The sequence below is a fragment of the Equus quagga genome, chromosome 2, assembly GCF_021613505.1.
Source record: "Equus quagga isolate Etosha38 chromosome 2, UCLA_HA_Equagga_1.0, whole genome shotgun sequence".
NCBI lineage: Eukaryota > Metazoa > Chordata > Mammalia > Perissodactyla > Equidae > Equus > Equus quagga.
This window is the reverse complement of record NC_060268.1, coordinates 60,989,727-61,009,869: the sequence shown is the minus strand read 5'-3', so window position 1 is coordinate 61,009,869 and position 20,143 is coordinate 60,989,727. Positions and strand designations below refer to the sequence as shown.

General features: G+C 39.8%; 1 protein-coding gene across 6 annotated transcripts in view; it reads right to left on the bottom strand.

Moving 5' to 3' along the window:
- The window catches only part of MAP2K5 (mitogen-activated protein kinase kinase 5), a 244,156-nt gene that overhangs the window by 57,956 nt on the left and 166,057 nt on the right, over positions 1 to 20,143 (bottom strand). For 4 of the 6 annotated variants that reach the window (XR_006887499.1, XR_006887498.1, XM_046653610.1 and 1 more), the window contains 2 exons: positions 3,284 to 3,310; positions 2,940 to 2,972 (listed from right to left, as the gene is read on the bottom strand). The exons of 1 other annotated variant lie outside the window; for it this stretch is intronic. Coding sequence is in view for 3 of the 5 variants with exons in the window: in XM_046653610.1 (XP_046509566.1) it covers positions 2,940 to 2,972; positions 3,284 to 3,310 (60 nt within the window). In the remaining 2 variants the exon portion in view is untranslated. The remainder of the gene's footprint in view (positions 1 to 2,939; positions 2,973 to 3,283; positions 3,311 to 20,143) is intronic. One more of the 6 variants, XM_046653611.1, reaches the window with a different exon arrangement.

The following is a 20,143-nucleotide window of genomic DNA, read 5'->3' as shown; positions in this document are numbered from 1 at the left end:
CAGTTATGTAGACCATAAGGGCCACCTTATTCCCCAAAGATATCAGATAGCTAAGGCATCACAGCACTCAGAGGCAGGCAGGGACCTAGAGAGGGCCTGTTACACAAGGGTGTTAAAGTAAGAAGTTCTTTTGAGAGAACTCGGAGGCATCAGGTGGTGTCTTTAAGACATCACTCATATCCCAAGTTAGCCAGGTCCAAACCAGATACTCCACTCACTCCAAACTCCACCCACCACAATTAAAGTGGATTGCCCAGATTTCTGATTGGAGCTTGATTCTCCTGTTACCTCAGCTACCCTTCCAGTTCCCATTCTGTGGTTCCAGTTTCATGTTCATGATTCTCACTCCTCTGTGTGAATTTTGGTGTCTTCTATTTGGACACCTGGTGGCTGACTCTGGCTTTGTCCCACGATTCCACCTCCTGACTCCCAGACTGGCTCTGACGTCCACTTCTGGCCACTCTAGGGCTGCCTCCTGCCCACTTGTCTTGTTTTACTACTTCCTCACCCTTTGTCAGGCCATGCCAGGAGGTCAAGTGCATCCACATAATAATGAAGTATGTTACACTGGGCTTTGCTCAGCTATTTTGTACATGACTCCAAATACTCCATCTTGTTTGAATTAGGGGTGGTACTTTTTGATCTGACTTTAATAGAAACAGTACATACTATCAATAGATATCCATTCCACAATCAGGTACGTCCCACTCCCAAGGAGTAAAATGGCTCAAATCCTGGCTGGTTATATGCACTCAGGAATAGAAGCCCTAAAAGTCAGATGCAAATGAAGACAGACAGTTAATTGCCTTCTGGGCTCCAGGTCTGGGCAGACTTAGCCCTAAAAAGCCATTACAGAAGACGTTCTTAAACTTTAATTTGCAAAGAGTGACCTGGGAAGCCAGTAAAATGAAGATTCCTGGGCTCCACCCCTAGAAAGTCTAATTTAGTGATCTGGGTCCAAGAATCTGCATTTTTAACATGAGCCTTAGGTAATTCTGATGCAGTTAGTCCTTTCTCCCTTTGAGAAACACAGTATCACAGCAATGAGAAATCTGGCAAACACGGGATAAACACAGTAATTAAAGGACCCCTCAATCCTTTCTTACCTAGAAGCTATGGTGCACCTTGCCTAAGGCAGGTCATCTGGCCAACTCTTTCCTAATATTCTTACTACTGAACATCAGCTCAGTTCTAAGACCAACTTATGTTTGTTTTAGTAATGACAATGTGAAGTTCCCAAGTTTCCATAAAGAAGATATTTTAATATGTTTTTAGTGTAAGTGGGAATAGGTGTCTAAATTATATTTTTCTCTCAAATGAGGAAGAAATGTTAAAAAAAACACCCATTTAAATTACATGCTGTTGTCCTTCATCACATAGGCTTTCCCTCCTTAGACAGAACATCTCGCTACAATAATTTCAAAAGTCTCAGGATTTTGCCCAAATAAGTAAAATATTTTAAATTTAATAGCAATCACTGCTACTTTAAATAAGACATGGAAACATCCATTTCATGCAGAAATCCTTCAAATTAGCTCTCTAGTAAAATATATATTATTGGTGAAGAGTGTCTGCACCCGAACATTTGATGCCAGGAGCCTGGCAGGCAGAGAACAGCAGAGTCCAGGAGCAGGGCAGGCTGTGCCTTAGACCGGGAGGGCCAGGTTTCTCTGGGCAGGTCCCTAAGCAATCCTGGAGGGGGACCTCAGGAAAATCAGTTTAATTGGGAGGATTCTGATGTGGATAGGATGCTTTTGGAATCTAAGATGACAGAAGATGTTGATGAGCTGTTAGATCCAGGAGGCCTGTCTGATATTTGAGAAAATGGGGCCTCCATTTGTTTCAGGACGATGCCTTCATTTTTGCACTAACATGGTTTATGGCTTGCAGGGGATATATGGACTGACTGATGCAACCATTAAGGATGTTAGAGCCCCATTCTTACTATTATTGTGATATGTGTACACATTTGCTTTTTTCCTAGGAGGATCTTTATTTTTTCTCCCAAAACTCATAACTGGTTATACAGATGTTTAATTGAGAGGAATAATTATGAATTACGATTTGTTTTTTTCTTTCAAACTTTCCTATCTGAATCATTCATCGCCTTCATTACAAGTGTTTTAAATATTGTAAAATTAAAGTTTAAAAAAAACCAATGCTAGTAGGTAAGCCCAAGCCCAGAGAAACTCAGTTTTTAAACATTAATGTTTCTTAATTGAGAGTCTTCTGTACTATAAGACTGCTAATTTATAGAAAAAAGGAATTTAAGTCAGAATCAGAAGTAGAAAAAGTTGACTGAGAAAGAAATGAAGGTAGATTAACTCCATGAAGTCGAAGGGACAGTGGAGCTCCACCGATCAGGGTGACCAGAGAGACGACAACTTTAAAATGGGAGAATACTAGTTAAAAGCACAAAAAGTTAGGAGTCTATTCTGGGGGAAATGCCTAATTAGGAAATTAAAGCTGAACTGTTGAGCTAGAGCTTTTGAACACTCTTATCACTCTGATATGCTCTGGGTAAATAAAGCAAGGAAGACAAATTTTACCCAGCTTGTGTGTGCTATTCAACTCTGACCCTTGCCTACTGAATGACTTTAAATATCTGTTATGGAAAAAAAATGATACCACTTTCATTTCCAGCTCCATCCCCATCTGGCCAGGGAGAGGATAAATTAATATTATCGTGTTTTGTCTTTAGGGCTTCTGACACCCCCAAGGACCAGCCCGTGGGACAGTCTGTTTTGGCAGGGATTCTCAGGCAGAATCAGAAGAGCAGGATTCAGGACAAGGCCAGTTCACGTAACACAGCTCAGAGGCATACAACACAACTTGCTCCAAGGATGTTGGGCATTGTGCTTCATTAGGAAACAAAATATAAGCTTTCCACACCATTAGGAATGACTTTAGGAGTGAAAGCACATAAGACGATGCCTCACCTCATCAACAATGCACTGCAGAAGCTGGAGAGGCTGCGATGGGGAAGAAGAGAGGAAAAAGTATTAGCCTCTATGCAATATCCTTACAGTGGAGTGGAAAGAAAAAATCATTAATGCAATAAAATACAGCAAGATTAATCAACAACAGCAAACTCTTATAAAAACATCGACGCTCAGGATGTTCTATTATTTCTAATGGTACCTAATCTAATACAGGCAGTTAAAGGTTTGCATTTTCTTCAAAATGCAATTTGCTAAGTTTAAAACAAGGCATTCAAGCATGCAAAGGAAGCAGCCATCAGGAAAAAGAAAAGTGAATTTTTTTCTGAACTCATAAAGCTTACCATTAAAGATCCCTGGTTTTTCTGAATCTGAAAAAAGGCAATATGTAATTAGCATGTCATAATCAAAATGACTCACTTGGACACATTATGATCACTGAGAGAAAATTATTGCATTGCTGGTGGCAATTTGTGGGCATGTGTTAACACAATTTACATAATGAAAATACACAAATGTTAATAGCTCGCTTCTCATTTATAGGCGAAAGTCAGCAGAATGTTAATTTCACACAACACTTTTTAGTACCCTCCAGGTTGTATTAGAATAGGGAGAAAAACCATAATCCATTTCAAAAGGCTGTTTACGATTCAGATATAAATAATGTTTTATATTGCTAGATTGTGAACACTGGGCTTAATGTTGCAATCATTGCTAATGTTATGAAGCTCACTCTTTTTAAATTAAAAACCGATTTATTTAAAATTGAAATTAAATCATAGTCAGAAATTAGAATTTTGGATTCCTGCCAGTGTCTGCTCACAATCCCCTATTTTGTGAAGAAAACTTTAATTATGTGGTTGAAGTATCTGCCTCTAACTCAGGAGTGGGGTGAAGATTCCACCTTTTCCAAAGTTCCTTCAGCCTGTTTCCAGGGCAGCAATGCTCTCTGGGAAAATCAAATCCATGCAAGTTTTACACTGTTTTTCAGGGGATAAAAGCAGAAAGTTAAGCATGCCTGTTCTGAAGGCCGGCTGCTCACAAATCTAACACCAGTAAACCATATCTCTTAGAAAGGTACTAAAATGTGACACCAAATTAATAAAACATCTACTTAGCAATTAAAGTATTAAACACTTCAATGACTCCCTTCCCCCCGAAAAATGCCTACGGTTATCATAAACTCAATGAGAATGGAGTCCAGGTACTCAATTTCCTAAGAAGAAAAATTTCAGGAACCAAATACAACTACTGAGGGGTCAGTTGTTTGCTGGAATAACTGAGCTCCAACCAGCTGGGAAAATAAGGGAAAATAGTAATAGTCCCTAATATGTTTTCAATGGTGCTTTTAAAAGTTCCTTCACATACACATCCTCATGTGATCTGCACCAGCCCTGAGGTTGGCAGGGATCATCACCTCTATTCTATGATGAGAAAACTGGGCCTCCCAGAGGATGGTGCAGGCCCAAGGCCTCAGGAACAGGCTATGGTTGAGCTGGGGTTTCTCCCATGATCCTTTTCCTCCAGCTTCTGCATTGTATCTGCTTACAAGCACGGCATTATTTAAAAACAATTGGATTTGCATATATTTATACTTGGCATGATGAAGTTGATAAATGATCAATTTTGGCATATGGGCTCTTTTCACATAGAATATAAGCTGCTCAAGGGCAGCAGCTATCTTTTTGTATTTCTTCTGCATCCACATGGCTGATCAGCAGACCCTTCCACCTCGTGCTTGAGTGTTTTAAAAAGTGCTTTCCCATGTTATCATCTCAGCTGAACACAGTGCCCACTCACAGCTGCTCCTGGCTCCTCAGCACCCACCTCCCCAGCCACCACTCCCTGAAACCTGTCCCAGGATGACTGGTTCTTCGTCTACTTTGACAGCTCCTACTTAAAGCTGTCCAGAATTACTGCTGCTTCCTGTTTCTCTAGCCAATGAGTACTTCTGGATAAGGCTCTGCAGGTAAAGATTTACATTAAAAAGGAAGACAGAGCTGTTACTACCACCCTGGAGTGGTTAAAGATTTTAGTAACAAGCCATACAGCCGGGTGGCATAGTGGTTAAATTCGCATGCTCAGCTTCAGTGGCCTGGGGTTCATGGGTTCAGATCTCAGGCATGGACCTACACACTGCTCATCAAGCAATGCTGTGGCAGCGTCCTGCATAGAAAATAGAGGAAGATTGGCACAGATGTTGGCTCAGGGCCAATCATCTTCACCAAAAAAAAAAGAAAGAAAAAAAAAGAAAATCTTGACCATCCCAGGTAACTTCTCCTATGATACAAGATGCCTTTGGCGTTTGCTTACATTTTTTTCAAGACCACGTGGGATACTCCCCACCCCCACCTCCCACATCCTTAGTAAGATGTATCTACTTCAACAGGAGGGTTGTTTATAATGAACAAATCCATTTTTTACATCAAAGAGAATGTTTTTCACAAATTTTCAACAGTTAGGGGGATTACAACATTCTCTGAGGAAAACATGCAGTGAACATTCTGAGTAAGATGTTTCAAAATGAATTTAGGAATGGATTGTGAGACATTGCTACCAGTAACAGGAGCTGTGTGAACCAAATGGACTGACGGGAGGACACTTCCTCAAGAAAGGAGATTTTAGAGAATGTCTCCACTCTGTCCTATTCTGTGGATTAAAAGCATGGTTTAAGACAAATCTGCAGTATTTTAATGCTTCCTCTTCACGACAAGAAAGGGAGAAACGGCAATATCAAAGTCTTTTTCTTATGATCTTATAACTACACTGTTTTACCCATGTTTTTAAAGAGAGATGTTGTTACCAGGTTTTATTACACAGTTTTGATAGCAACATATTATAAGAAATCATCTTCATAAATTTTGTATTAAGGTAGCAGTGCCAGTACCTGAAATTGATTCAAAATGCTTAAGATACTCAATTACCTTTTAACACTGTTACACAATGCGGTGACTTATATCTTCTATTTCACAAGAATTTGATGATGCAACATCATTGTAATTGATTCATTTTCTCAATTAAATAAAGCTACTGTGCTTTTCTTTATATAAATGCCACATAGACCATAGAGTTAGATGTATTATCTCCTTTCTCTGTCTCAGATATATTGCCTTAAAGGATATATTCTGTTCCTCTGTTAATTCCACCAGAAAATTTAACGCCACAGTCATATTTTTCAAATTCTGAACTGCCATGTACTCAACTGTATTTATATTAGGCATATTTTTCACGGCTAAACTCTTTGTTGTTTACCTTTTTCAAGATCACATTACTGTACAGGCACAGCAACCATAAAACAGATCCAAACAAAGTCAACCTCCAGTCACTGCCTTTGCTTTTGCACACAGTTCATGAAAAAGTGAAGCCCCTAGTTTTATAGCACATTAAAGTGGTACTAAGGGTACTCAATATAAAATCTTAGCTTTGTGAATGCCTCTCTTTATTCTGGGTCTGCCTTCCAAACGCCGAGCTGTGGGAGCAGAGTTCAGAGGAACACAATAATGTTGTTAGGGCTGACGTATTGCCTGCCCTTCACAACATATGAAATGCTGTTTACAACTAACTTGTCCAAGTCCACATTCTTGCTGGTACATTTTGCTTGTGTTGAGTTTTCTATGTCTAACTAATATTTTTGGACAATAACAGAACAATCATTGCTCCAGTCATACATTTTGCTAATCAGTCTCTAGAACTACTAGCATTTTGATACACTAATTAGATGAATCTCTTCCCTCTTCTGGGCATAGCTTTTTCTTTCTTTCATCAGCTGTTAGGTCCAAGATTTTAAGCCACACTAATAGTGGATAGTTTTGCCTCATCCTGATATAAGACAGACCTTTATGTGTTTAAATGTGGAAGAATGACTTTATAACAGGCAGGCATAAATATCAGTTAGGTCTTAGAGTATTATAGAAGTAACATTTTCGTATATTTCCTTGCAAGGACCATAGAGTTGGCAACTAGAAAAGCTCCTATAACATGACTTATGACTTTGGAAAATGATCCTGGACAGGAAATTGCCAATGCAGAAGTTTGCTTGTAGGGCCTCAACTATTTAGGTAATGGCTCTGGTGATACAAAGCAACTCTGGAAGTCTCACATTATGCTTCCATCTCTGTAGAGGTACTTTTTACACACAGTGGTAAAACAGACCTTGCTACCAGCCCTTTCACATTATATTCAGAAGCACAATCAGAAAACTAAAATGAATCCACCTATGTAACTTAGAGAAGACACCAGCTATAGCTTTCATTTTCTCTTTTACTCTCTGAAATTATGGCTTGCCCTGCAGCTCTTGTCTGAGAGATTTATGTGTGACCTAGGTCAGATCTTCCAATATCAGTTGACAAATTTTCTCTTTACATATTTACTGCTTTTCAAGCTTGTGTTATTTTCTCTTAAATAGAAAAAAGAAATAGAAAATTAAATCATATGGTTGGAATTTTTAGAGAATATCTTTTTTATTTGTCGTGCTACTGGCATCACATTCTAGCTATCGATGTTGAATTCTTCATTTTTTAAAAAACTTCTAATTTTAGGAAGTGTGGCTATTTTGCAAAGACTCTCTTTTCAAATCAGTTGCATTAAGCAATAACCCTGGCTAAATATAAACAGAGATTATGGTAGGTTGAGACTTCCATATTCTAAATGAAGAATAATGACCTAAAGAATTTTTGAAATGGAAGGGACCTCAGAGATCTAGTGCAATCTACTCATTCTGCTGTTAGGGACACTGAGGCTCCAAGGGAGCAGTGCCCAGGGTCACGGATAGAACCTGGCCTAGAAGTGGCTGCTGATTCAGGAAGCTGCCTAGTGTAGGGAAAAGACACCAATGTCAGAGTCAGAAAGACCCCTGGAATTCCAGCCAGACCCCACGGCTTCAGAAGCTCCCTGCCTTCTCTAGGCTCAGGACTTTTGTCTACAAAGTGAAGGCAGGAGCTAGAGGAGGCCAACGGTTCCTCCAAGGTGGAGCTTCTCATCCAAGTGCCAGGATTGTCTTCCTATCTGAGGGAAAACTAGTTCCAGCGTTCAATCTAATTTTATCTGGCACTGTTGTTAGGTGCTAAAACTTCGGGACGCACCACCTCCAATCCATTATTACTTGTGAAAACAAAGTGCCCAAATCTCAGAAAGCCTTCAAGGAGAGGAAAAAAAAAATTCACTTCCACATGACCACAAACTGAACACACATTACTGAGTATTACTAACTTAAAATAAGATTTCCCAAACAAAGGAGTGCTTTTCAAAAAGGAATAGAACAAAATTTACTCTAGCTAACTAAAAATGGGAATTTTAGCAAACTGATATTTTAGATACTGAACACATTATGAGACAAAATAAATGAACAATATATACTATTTCTAATAATATAAAATGAACAGGTATAATTCACTTATGCCATCCTATCTCCTCTATTCATCAGCCTCTGTCTTTGTTCAAGTTGTTATCATGCCTGTGAGTCTATTGGTGTATCTTGGATAGAACAAAAACAAAAAATTAAGTCATAAGACTTATTTAAGCAAAAATAAACGACAAAACAAAAATAAGTCATAAGAGGGTTTAGCAGGGACCTACTAAACAGGGCATAAGAATGACTGGTTCTCACCGATTGGGAATCACTATAATTCCCACATTCAAAGATCCACTTACTGGCACCTTCTCTCTGCCCCACATCTCAAATTCCAGCCAGGGTGCTGCATTCAGGAGGGACCAGTTTCGAAGAGCTGAAACTAGATGTCCCTGAGTTTAACAAACAGCTGGGTGGGAAAGGAAGGTTCGGAGATGCCTAGAGGAGGGCACAGCTCAGATGGGACCCGACAGAAAATCATCACAGCCATAAATTAGATCACTTGGCTCTTACTGCTTCCCGAGTATCAAGGACAATGCATTTTCACACAAAATACAACAGCTGGAGCATCAAGGTATGGCATAACATTATTCATTTGCTGGATCTGCCAGTCAGTGAGCAGAAAAGAAAGGACCTGATTGCCAGTCTATACTCTTTTTTCCCTTTTGTATTTAAAATTGACACAGCTCATGTCCTACTCCACATAGGTATATAGGAGCCTTAGTAAATCATCCTCTGGGCAAATGTAAGTTTTAATATTTAGACCTGAATTTTGTGAGAAAAGCAGAGGCTTAGAAACCGCAATTCAAAATGATCAATGTGAATTACAAAATTAACTTTTTCTCTAATGGTATGAGGTCTGGCCAACGAGTCCATTAAACATTTTCCTTTTGAAGATGATTTTAGACATTTGCTGTATCCAACTTTTCCCTTTTCTTTTTTCCAAAAAAGAGTGGTCTTATTTCAAAATCTAGTTTAAGAATATTAGTTATGTGTGTATGGGAACTGGGGGAAGATGTTGCTTTTTCTGAGAAAAGGCCGGTTGACCATATTCTACTTTTTAAGGTCAAATAAATCTGCTATAGCAAAAGTTTTTTTAATGCATCAAAATGTTTGAAAGGGTTTTTTCTGGACCATCATTTAGTTTGCATCTCTATTAGCTTAAGTCCTCCCCACGACACAGAATCCAGAACGATGTTAGATGTCACCAAGTCCAACTCCTTGCCCTATAAAGAAATCCTCTTTATCATATTCCTGACAGGCAGGCATCCTGCCTTGGCTACAAGACTTTCAATGATGGATTCCAATTATTCTATCTTGGGTAGCTTAAATTGTTAGAAAGTTCTTTCTTATTTTGAGTCCAAACGTGTCTTCCTATAAGATGTGCCCGTGGTCTGGAGCTGCGGGCGATCAGGTCTAACGGCAGCTTTTTACAATCTGCAGACAGCTATCATGTCCCCATGATGTCTTTTGTCCTGAATGAACACTTCTCCTCCTGTGACCACTGCTATGTGTGGTTGCCCTCTATCCTCGCCTTCTATTAATGATGATGCTCTAACAACATCCCCTGCCCCCAAGCAGCCTGTGTGCTTCCTGGGAAGATGACTTTACCCCCAGCTTTACGGGTGGGGCAGATGGTTCAGGCTTAACTAGTCAGCATCATCTAAATCCCCTGGGCACAGGGAGTTAAACTGTCCAATCAAAATGAAGCCTAGGGCCTCTGGTTGCCTGTGGGGAAAAGAGATCTGCTTAAAGCAGGTCGCCCCAGGAACTCCAACAGCCATTCTTGGTTTGTGAAGGGAGAAGATTACTTAGAGCCAAAAGTAACTTGTTGGATCAAGTTCTACCTAAAACTAGTAATACTTGGCTTTTCGGTCCTGCCATTTAACAAACTCTCCTTGTGGTTGAGGCAACTTTGAGTTGGGTTTTCTGCTACCTGAACGAGAAAGGTGCCTGGAAGGACCCAGGCAGGATTTCACTTTCTCCACCACCACAGTCACCTTTCTCTGAAAGTGGTGCCACATGTGTACCTTCCTCATAAAGCATGAGGCCCACACCTGAACAAATACCTGGATGGACTGGTTTACATCTTCTTGTTTTGGACACTATACACTATTTAGAAGAAACTCATGGAGGCAACAAGTGCCTTCACATTTTTTTATAGCCATATCACAGAGTTGGCTCAACTGAGAAAAAGAGAGAAGGACATAATCTTGGACTGAAAAAGAATTACTTCTTTCCTGTACTCTTCTATTTCTTACGTGTTTCATACCAACGGAGCATTTGAGAATCAAAATAAGTAAATGATTAAACGAATTATAGAATCTAGACAAGTCTGATGAAGTTTCTACCTATTGCTCTCCTCTGCAACAGAGAGAAACTGCATCCTTTTATTTTTTGACTGAGGAGAGGCACAATCGTAGACTTCTGGGGACTGAAAGGATCTTAAAGGCTTTAAAATCTGACCTAGCTCTCCACCTCATCTGATCCTTGAATCCCTCCTTCATTACACCCCTGCCGACCAGGCTTTCATCTGAACGCATCTCGTGATGGGGAGCTTACGTCTTCTGACTGTCCATTCTACCTCTCCTTCCAGTTCTACCCTCCTGATGGCACAAATCTGTGTCTTTTCTTACATGAGAACCCTCAATTATCTGAAGACAACTATCACATCTCCTTGGAACCTTTTATCCTTCTGATATTAATGCTGGTGGTGTTGAGTGGGAGTACAAACATGTAAGAAAAAAAGGGGACAAAATTATTCATTTAAAGCGGCAAGATGAATTGATCCTTAGATGGAATCAGTTCCTTCTGATTCTAAAATCTACTATGCCAGCATGTAAAAAAGTAAAGTTGGACTAAATCATTAATTTATTGATTCATACATGTTTATCAAGTACGTGCTCTATGCCAGGCACTGTACTAGACTCTAGGACCCAGCAGTTGGATAAGATAAAATTGCTGGTCCACAAAAATGAAGTAACTTATCTAAGGTCCCTGAAATGTACTGGCAGAGCTAAGACTTAAAGTACAGGGCTTGCATTCTCCTCTAAACGTCACTCCATATTTGGATAAAACACAATTTGCTGGATGAAGGGTGGTGTAGATTTTTAAGACAGCTTCCTCCCAACAAGTGATGTTTTTAGGCATTGCAAGGGAGGTGTTCTTTGTGAGCTAAGACTCTATACATTGCTGCATTCTTTTTTTTAAACACGTCTATTTGACAACACTGTTTGGCCTGCTGAGATTCTGCGATAAGCTGCAATTGCAGCCAATACATGATTCATATGGGATCAGGAAGGAAAGAATCTTGAAACATAGTCCCATACAACCATGTTAATTAACATGTGTCTTACAGGCTTGACTGTAAATGAAATTCAAAATAGATTTAAAGAAAAGAAGTCATGGATCTAGAATCAACTGAACAAAGTTTGACTTTCATTTCAGAATTTTATTTTGCACCTCTCATATTGTGACATAGGTAAAATCAGGTTTCAATAAACTCCAAGAGAGAACTCAGGGAGATGATGATGAGAAGAATAGCTCAAGATGTGGAAAAGAGGAGGAAACTGCTCCCACAAGATGAAAGGAGACCACAGAATGCATAGTCCAGCATTTTTTTCAGACTCTGTTTACCAAATAATTCCTAGTCCATACAAGATATTGCTTAGACATGTTTAAAAAATTAGCAGATAAAAGTAGAACTGCTATTGTGTTTGTGTGTGCATGCATGTGTGTATGTGTTGGGGAGTAGATTCCCACTTACTCTATGTCCTGTCTTCCCATAATTCTGCAAATCACTGACCCAGGACACCTCTATCATCTTCCAGATGAGGAAACTGAGGTTCAAAAAGAAATAAGGTCAAACAACTAACAAGGAAAGCCAGGACCAGAACTCAGGTTAGTTATGTGTGTGTTTGGGCAGAAACCATACACTGACAATGACTTAACCTGTCACTTGTTGGGTGTGTCATTTGCTGCCTCCCAGTCCCCTCTGCCCTGAGTCACTGAGCATTTCTAGCTGTCTGGTTACCAAGGAGGCACAGGGCTATCCAAAGGGGCTGGAGGGAGGCCTCTGGCTGGGAACTTTCTTTTGTTTACTGTATTTTTATAACTAGAACTAAGGCTAGAGTCAAGGTCTCCTCACACCCAGAATGGTGCTCTCTGCAACCTGTTTCTGAACAGAAAACAAGACAAGCTCTTTGGTCTTTCTTTCCTCCTCTGAGCTTCTTTCCTCATAAGACCATTCTGTTCCCCAGCTTTTCTCTCCTTCTCCCCTTGGTGGTCACCAACTGTAGACCCTGACAGTGTACAGCATAACAGAGTCCACACTTGGTTCTAACTGGTTGCCTCAGTTTCCCACAATCCTTTGGAAGTGACACCTTGGCTCTGTGCATAAACAGACAACTGCCTCCTTTCCTAGCTCCTAGAGGTCCCTGGGACCCTCTTCTACCTGGTGTGTCCTGGGCAATCTCCAGTGCTAAATTGAATCAGCTCTTTGCTCCTTTTAGGCAACTCATTGATTTTTCAATGAACTTAGCTTGTCTGTTTTATTGGTACTAAAGAAGGTTGAGTTCTTAGTATCATTAACATTTTAGTTGAGGAAGAATTCCCAACCTCCCATTCATTAATCCAGAACTGTTAAACATCTAAAAAGTAATCTGTGCTCAAACAAAGCTCAGGCAGGTCTGCCCCCCTTTTAACTTGGATGCGAATGACCTCCTAGCTCCAAATCTACCTGTTTTCTATACTGAATGGTGAAAAGTAAATCAGTGGGGTACAATAAAAGTTGCTGTCTTTGTCCGTTGCTGCTGCTACTACCACTGTTGAGGGCCACTTTCCCCCCAGGGATCCATATCCACTAGCAATTATTTGGCAGGCCTGGAGCATCCTGGGACAGTAATTTCCATCTCTGCAGACACACCAGTTGGAGGCAGTACTTGAGTGGGTGGGTGTATATAATAAGGACGGTCACTTGGGCTCAAAGCCTCTGAGTGCCTTATCTCACTTTCTCCCCGCATCGTCCCTCTAGAGTGGGATACAGTCTGATCCTGTTGCCAAATAGCTGGTAATCACGAATGAGTCACTAAATGGCTAGGAACCCCCATTTCCTCCTCTAGAAAATAAAGCAGTTGGATCAGATCATTGTAAGTACTCTTCACATCCTGAAATTCTATGAAGCTGTGAAGTAGCAGGCAGCACCAATAAAACCTGAGGGAGAAAAACGGAAGGCCTTCCAGACCATAGAGTCTAAGAGGGAGAGAAGATGGCAAAGTCATCACTTAAAAGCCAGAGTGGGCACCAAGTTCATTACTTCAAACTTCAATTCTATTTCTAGGCTAAGCTGATTATTTAAAAATTATAATAGAATCATGGTCCCCAGTTACTGAACTAAAAATGACTAGATTCTGTATATAATTCTATATATTATGATTGTGATTGTGAATGATAAATTATAACTCAAAAAAGAAAGACTGTAAAGAAAGGCTCTTATGGGATCAGAAAAGTAATTCATTTTAGTCCTTTCTGGTGTGAGACATGGTCATATATTTCCAGAGCTACAAAGGTAAATCCCTAAAGTACTTTCTGGAAATATAAATAATACTAATATTACCTTGCTCTTGTTCACCACCTTATATTTTTCAGAGTGCTCTCTTAGGCATTAGCTCATTTGACCATGACAATTCCCACTCTCCTCCCCCAGCAGTCTAGAAAATGTCCTATAATGTGCCAATTCAAATTCATAGATGGTGGCAGGGAACCCCTCAGAGGCAAGAGCCAACTGACCTTAGGGGCAGAGATCTTAAAATGCACTGATTTCCAACCTCAGACTGGCTCTCAGTCATCTCAAAGGGATTCAAACCCAATTTTACTATCTGGTCTCTGCGACACCTGCCATCTCCATCCTGACACACCACCTCTCCTCTACCATTCTTCCCTCCTCTTTCTTACTTCCCTCCAAGTCTTGCTTTAAAAGTTACCTAGGGAAATTCCTAAACTGTTAGGGAAATGAAAGTAACAACAGTAGTAGTACACTATCAGGTTAAAGTACTGGCAGGACACCAATTACACCATGCTGCTTTAGACCCGTATCTTTTACCAGATCACTCTCCTTTTGACTAGAATGCCTGCAAAGTTCTTGCCCGTCCTTCTAGCCTCAGAGCCTCAGCTCAAGCATCATGACTTCATGACTGTGAAACCTTCATGACTTCCTAAAGTGAGCTGACCTCTTTCTCTTGAGGCCAGAGCACACCACCTCCTGTTGGGTTCCTTTTATATCAACTTCCACTCATTTGTTTTATGTTTTCCTCTTCACTGGACTAGACTCTTTGAGAGCAGGGACCACATCTGTCTCATCACTGTACTCCTAGTGCTCAGCAGACTGCCAGGATAGAGCGGGTGCTCCAAGACAAATATGAGTTGAATAGAGATGTATGTCAAACACTAGTTTGGAAGGTGCTATAAAATCAAACCAACATGGGGTTAGTGCTTTAAAAAAAGACAGGAATCACTAACCTGCTGACTAACTACATATATCTCAATTGCGGTATCAACAAGTAATTTATCTTTAATGGAAAATGTCACAATTCTAAGCTAGCCACACTTCGGGGATAATTTTGCTTCCATTTCTGCTCTATTTTAAGGACATACTAGAAACCCACCTCCTGTCTTTGGCATAGGCTAAGCAAATAAAATTATGAGTCTTCTTGATAAGTATGAGATAGACATTGGGAGAAGAATTTGACATGGGCAATTAAAAAATTCCTGGGAAGAAGCAAATGTGTATAAATGAACATCTTCATATCACTTAGATTTCACCTCTGCATTTTATGGAACATAAAATCTGATTTTATGGCTTGAAATATCAGCATATTTTAAAATGTCTATAACCTAAATAGTGAGGATGAAAATAAACAACGAATTTAAACATGTAGGCTAGAAATTTGTTTAGGGAAAAAACTGCATGCGTATCACTCTTTTGGAATTTTGCCAATTAAAGGTGAGTACTTGAAGTTCAGGGTAATTTTCCACTACTGTTTTTTTCCTCTGATTAGAGACCTCACACAAAAACTAGATACTTATAATTGACTAAAATCTTTGATGGTCTGAACTTCAAAAAGTTCATGCAACAAAGGATAGATTCCAAATATCTCTTTTCAAAGAAGGCCAACTTTTTAGGTATTATTTTGCAATTCTAGGTTGGTCTAGGCATGATCAGTATATTAACACATCAATAAGATAAAGATATCTATGGTCTAGATTTAACATTGAATATAAAACAATATTAAATTATCAAAATTAGGATTAGTAATAATATAGTCAATGGCTTTTAAAACAGGAATAAAATTAGGTACATTTGGGCCGGCCTGGTGGCATAGTGGTTAAGTTCACATGCTTTGTTTTGGTGGCCGAGGGTTTGCAGGTTTGGATCCCAGGCGTGAATCTACACACTGCTCATCAAGCCATGCTGTGTTGGCGTCCCACATACAAAATAGAGGAAGATTGCCACAGATGTTAGCTCAGGGCGAGTCCCTCAAGCAAAAAGAGGAAAATTGGCAACGGATGCTAGTTTAGGGCCAATATTCCTCACTGAAAAAAAAAACCACAAAAAGCAAAAAACTAGTACTCTGACATTAGCTTTTGAAGTGTTTAATATTTTAAAACAGTTTTAAGAACGTATGCTTTCTACTCTATTATGAGACAAATACTCTATCCAGAGCACAATTTATTACTACAAAATAAATGAATGTTTAAAAGACAGTCTGTCAATTGAAAAAAAACCCACATTAAAAAAGCAGGTTTCCAAGCCAAGTCAAACAAAACATTTTCTCTTTGACAAGCTGCTTACATTTAAACGAAAACAGGGCAAATTTGGTCAATAATATGGATTGCATATAATAAAAAGGACCTTAGATCATGTTAATACAAGAATCAGAAAAGAGTAACTTCAATTAAAACCACCCAATTATTTAGCAAGTTTTCAGATACAGCAAATAAATTACTCTGTTTTAAATGAAAGTGCTCAGATAAGTAGCTTTTTGACCTATGAGTAAGTCTCACCAGCAGCAATTGCAGCTAAGCAAGAATCTGCTGAAGCAAGGCAAAGCCCCCAAATCAAACAAATGGTATTAGTAATCAAAAAGCATTGTCAAAACATATTTCCCTGGTTAGTAGCAGGAGGTTCGGAGCAAATGGCACCTACAGCTTCCCTCCTACTCTGATGGATAGTGTATGGGGGTGAACACACATTCCTCTTACCCACAAAGAACTCCGGTATTTTGCTTTTAACAAGAGGATATTTTCATTTCTGTACCATCTTGTGAAAAAGGCCAGTTGTTATACTATTAAGAATGCACGTCTTTCACTTAAAATCCTCTATTATCCACTTATGTTTAACTCGTATTGGGATTTAAGAATGCCTCTTTATTGAGACAAGTAATATGTCATCATTTTGTTCAGCTAACAGGCCTGACAGACCCTGTCTCCTCGAGTTAAGAACAGTAGATCTCTATTTTGTACATTGGTGGCAAAAGCTGGCAGAATAAATGAGAATTAGCCAATTGGTAGTAAAGGTTTTTAATCCCAAAGATCCAGACTTTCCTTGTACCTTAGCCTTAATTATTCTATTTGGCCAGATGATGGTATATTCTTTTTCAATAAAAGTGATCTCTTGATTTGCAATAATTTCTTTGAATGCCACTCTTATGTATTTTTAACAAATAACATTGCATATACACTATACATCTCTTATGTTTTTGATCCTTTTTACTACTTATCATCTTCTTTATTTGAAACAGATTTTTAACAGATAATCTTGATCGTTACAACAATATCTTGCTTGCATTTTATTCAAATAATTCTTAAAAACAGCTTAAAAAGCCGTTTGGAATAACATCAAGCTTGCCATCAATCAAACGAAAAAATTCCGCTGGCGGTTGTATAAACATCAGATCAAGTCTGATGTCTTCAAGGATTTCAGAGTGAACCATAAAAAACTCCATTAACTTCTGACAAAGAATGCAAATTAATCACAACATGGGGTGAAATGAAATTAAAGGCTCTTTTCTAATCAATGACAAGGCAGGATGAAATATTTGTTACTCTCTGCACTCACAGACTGCCTAGGATGTTTGCACTTCCCTTGCAAAGCCCCAAATGTAAGGTGTGAGTACAGATTCACCCACAGTCGCTGTTTAGCCCTCCTCCCCACCCCCCACCCCCAGAGCTATCTGCTTACAAGTCGTGGAGATTCACAAAACACACTAATCATCTGAATCTCAGGTGCATCCAATTTGTTATTCACACTCTCCCATGCCAGTGAAAAGCCTGGCGCAGACAGATGCACCAGGAACCCTAAATGACAGTTTTGGCCTCCGGAAGTACGATCACTACAGCAAAATCTAGTACAGCCTCCAGGTGAAATGTCTGGAGCTCCATATGGAGCAGGGAAAATTAACAACAAGATGAAAATCACTGCAGCAGCGGGGAGTCGGAATTTTGAAAAAAAAAATGAAATTTAAAGATGAAGAAAGAGAAGTAATAAATTAATGGGGTGTGAAAACATTCAAAGCTTTACAATACCAGGGGCACTATTTGCTCAGATTTTTTTCCTTTTTCTAACTTCAGGTCATTTTGATGTAATTTATTAACCAAGATCAGGAATTGTAGCCAAAAGAAGAACAACATTTTTATATATGGAAAAGTACTTTAAATACATTTGTATCTGTAATATCTTCACTTTCCTGTGGCATGTTGCTTACCAAATTTCCAAATGCTAGAGTTGGCACATCCCCTGAGAAGTCTCCTTAATGGTTTTACTAACATCCTAATGCAGGGCACTATTGTAAAGTTTGAATGAAGGATGACAATTTTTAGCAGGCAATCTTTTTCATTTCTCCTAAATTATGGTGTCATTAAACAAACCATTGCCCACCATCATGTTTTTTAAGTCAACTGAATTTGTATCTACATGATTAACTACACACAGCTCCAGTCCTTGTCCAGACCTGCACATCTTTCCAGATTATTATTAAAGCTAAATTGTTCAAGAAATTGAGATATTGTTTGCAAGATGTTTAAAAACATAATTTTTTCATTATCATATTGTAGAATATAATATGCTTCACAGGCACCCAGAATTTAATGTCACTGGGGTCAGTGAGAGCTCTGGGGCTCTCCAGATCCCCCTGTCACTCTGCTAAAGACATGTTAAGAAGAGCAAAAGGGCTCTAGGGAGGGGTCTTGTCATCATCTGCAATGGCACAACCCCCCAGTGTTCAGCATTTCTCATCTACACAAGAGGCCTCCCTAGGGCAGAGAAGGCAAACCAGGAGAAGGGCTTGGTGGGGCTGAGGGTAAAGAAGAGCAGTGGTATGAATGGCTAACCAAATTCAGAGTACACAGAGCCAGTCCAAGACCTAACTGTACCCCTTCATCCCTGAGGCAAGATGCCTCGCCTCTCTGAGACTCAGTCTGCTCACCTGGAGGCTGGGAATAATAGTCCCTGCAGGTGGGACGTACAGCCTGAGTCAGACAACAGAAAGCACTCTGGAGCTCGATGTCAGAAAGGTGCTAGACGAATCCAAGACATCATTGCTCTTCCTATTATTAGCTGCAGTAATAGACTGTGCATTTTTAGTGGCTCTTAACAATTTTTTCTATCGAGTCCTAAACCGTATGCCAATGAGGCTATGCAAACTTAAGGTCTAAAGGAAACGAAAATAGCATTTTAAAATAAATAAAAAACCAACCCACAAAACAATGACATTCATATAGAATGATTATTTCAAAAAAACTAGTCCTTTAACTTTTATGTTGGACCCAGGCCACTGACTCTCCCTGATATCTTCCCAATACCCCTCCTTCATCTGCGTCCCCACCTGATAACACAGTATGTCACTGGCAAGAAGAGGTGCTGCTAACGACGCTGTCAGCAGCACTGATGCCGGGCTTGGGGAAGAACAAGTCTTGAAGCTAGCCTCTCCTCCTCACTTTCCCCTCTGCTCATTTTACACTCTGCTCCAGTTGCAGCTGGCAGATTGCTGAGCACATCCTTTTGCAACCTTCAGTTGGCGATTAGAAATTTTATTTTGTGTTACAGCCCAACATCAGGATCAGTAGGGTGGCCCTTGGTACTTTCCTGAGTGGTTTCATATCCACAATCTTATTTGATCTGTATACTTCCTCTTCTCCAATGGGAAAGATAGGTATTAAGAACCTCATTTTAGAGACAAGGAAACTGAAGCCTCAAAGAGTTAACAAAGAAGAATTAAGGCCTGTGGTGACCAGAGAGTTTGTGGTAGAGCTGAGTTCTAATTCCTATCTTCTGGCTCCTGGTCCAGAGCTCTTTCCAACACTCCACCCTTCTCAACTTGCCATCAGTGAAGCGTACCCAGATCTGGTGCCCTGATTTGACTTAGAGTTCAGAGCAGCAATGCCCTGGCACTGTCCCCAGTCTTGAGTACAGAAGGGATTCAAATCTATGTAATCTTAAGGATATACGAAAGGCTCATGTGTTCAAGGACCAGACCCCCGGATGACAATTGGGATGAGGCAGTCCTCAGTTCGGTAAATAGAACACTGTTTTGACTCTATGGCTGCTTTGCAAAGTAGTGAGTTTCCTACCACTGGAGGTGTTCAAGTAGAGTGTAGATGTTTGCTTTCTGATATTGTAGACAGGTTTGATTCAACGATGTCTGAGATCCCTTCCAATCCTGAGAGTCTGTGATTCACTCCTGCCTACTCCATTTGGGATTCAATGGCACCAAACCATCTGCAGTTCAACAACGAGCCAATCAGCCATTCTGTTTGCCCAATTTATGAAGGGAGGCCATCGCACAGAGTGGTTGGGGGTTCA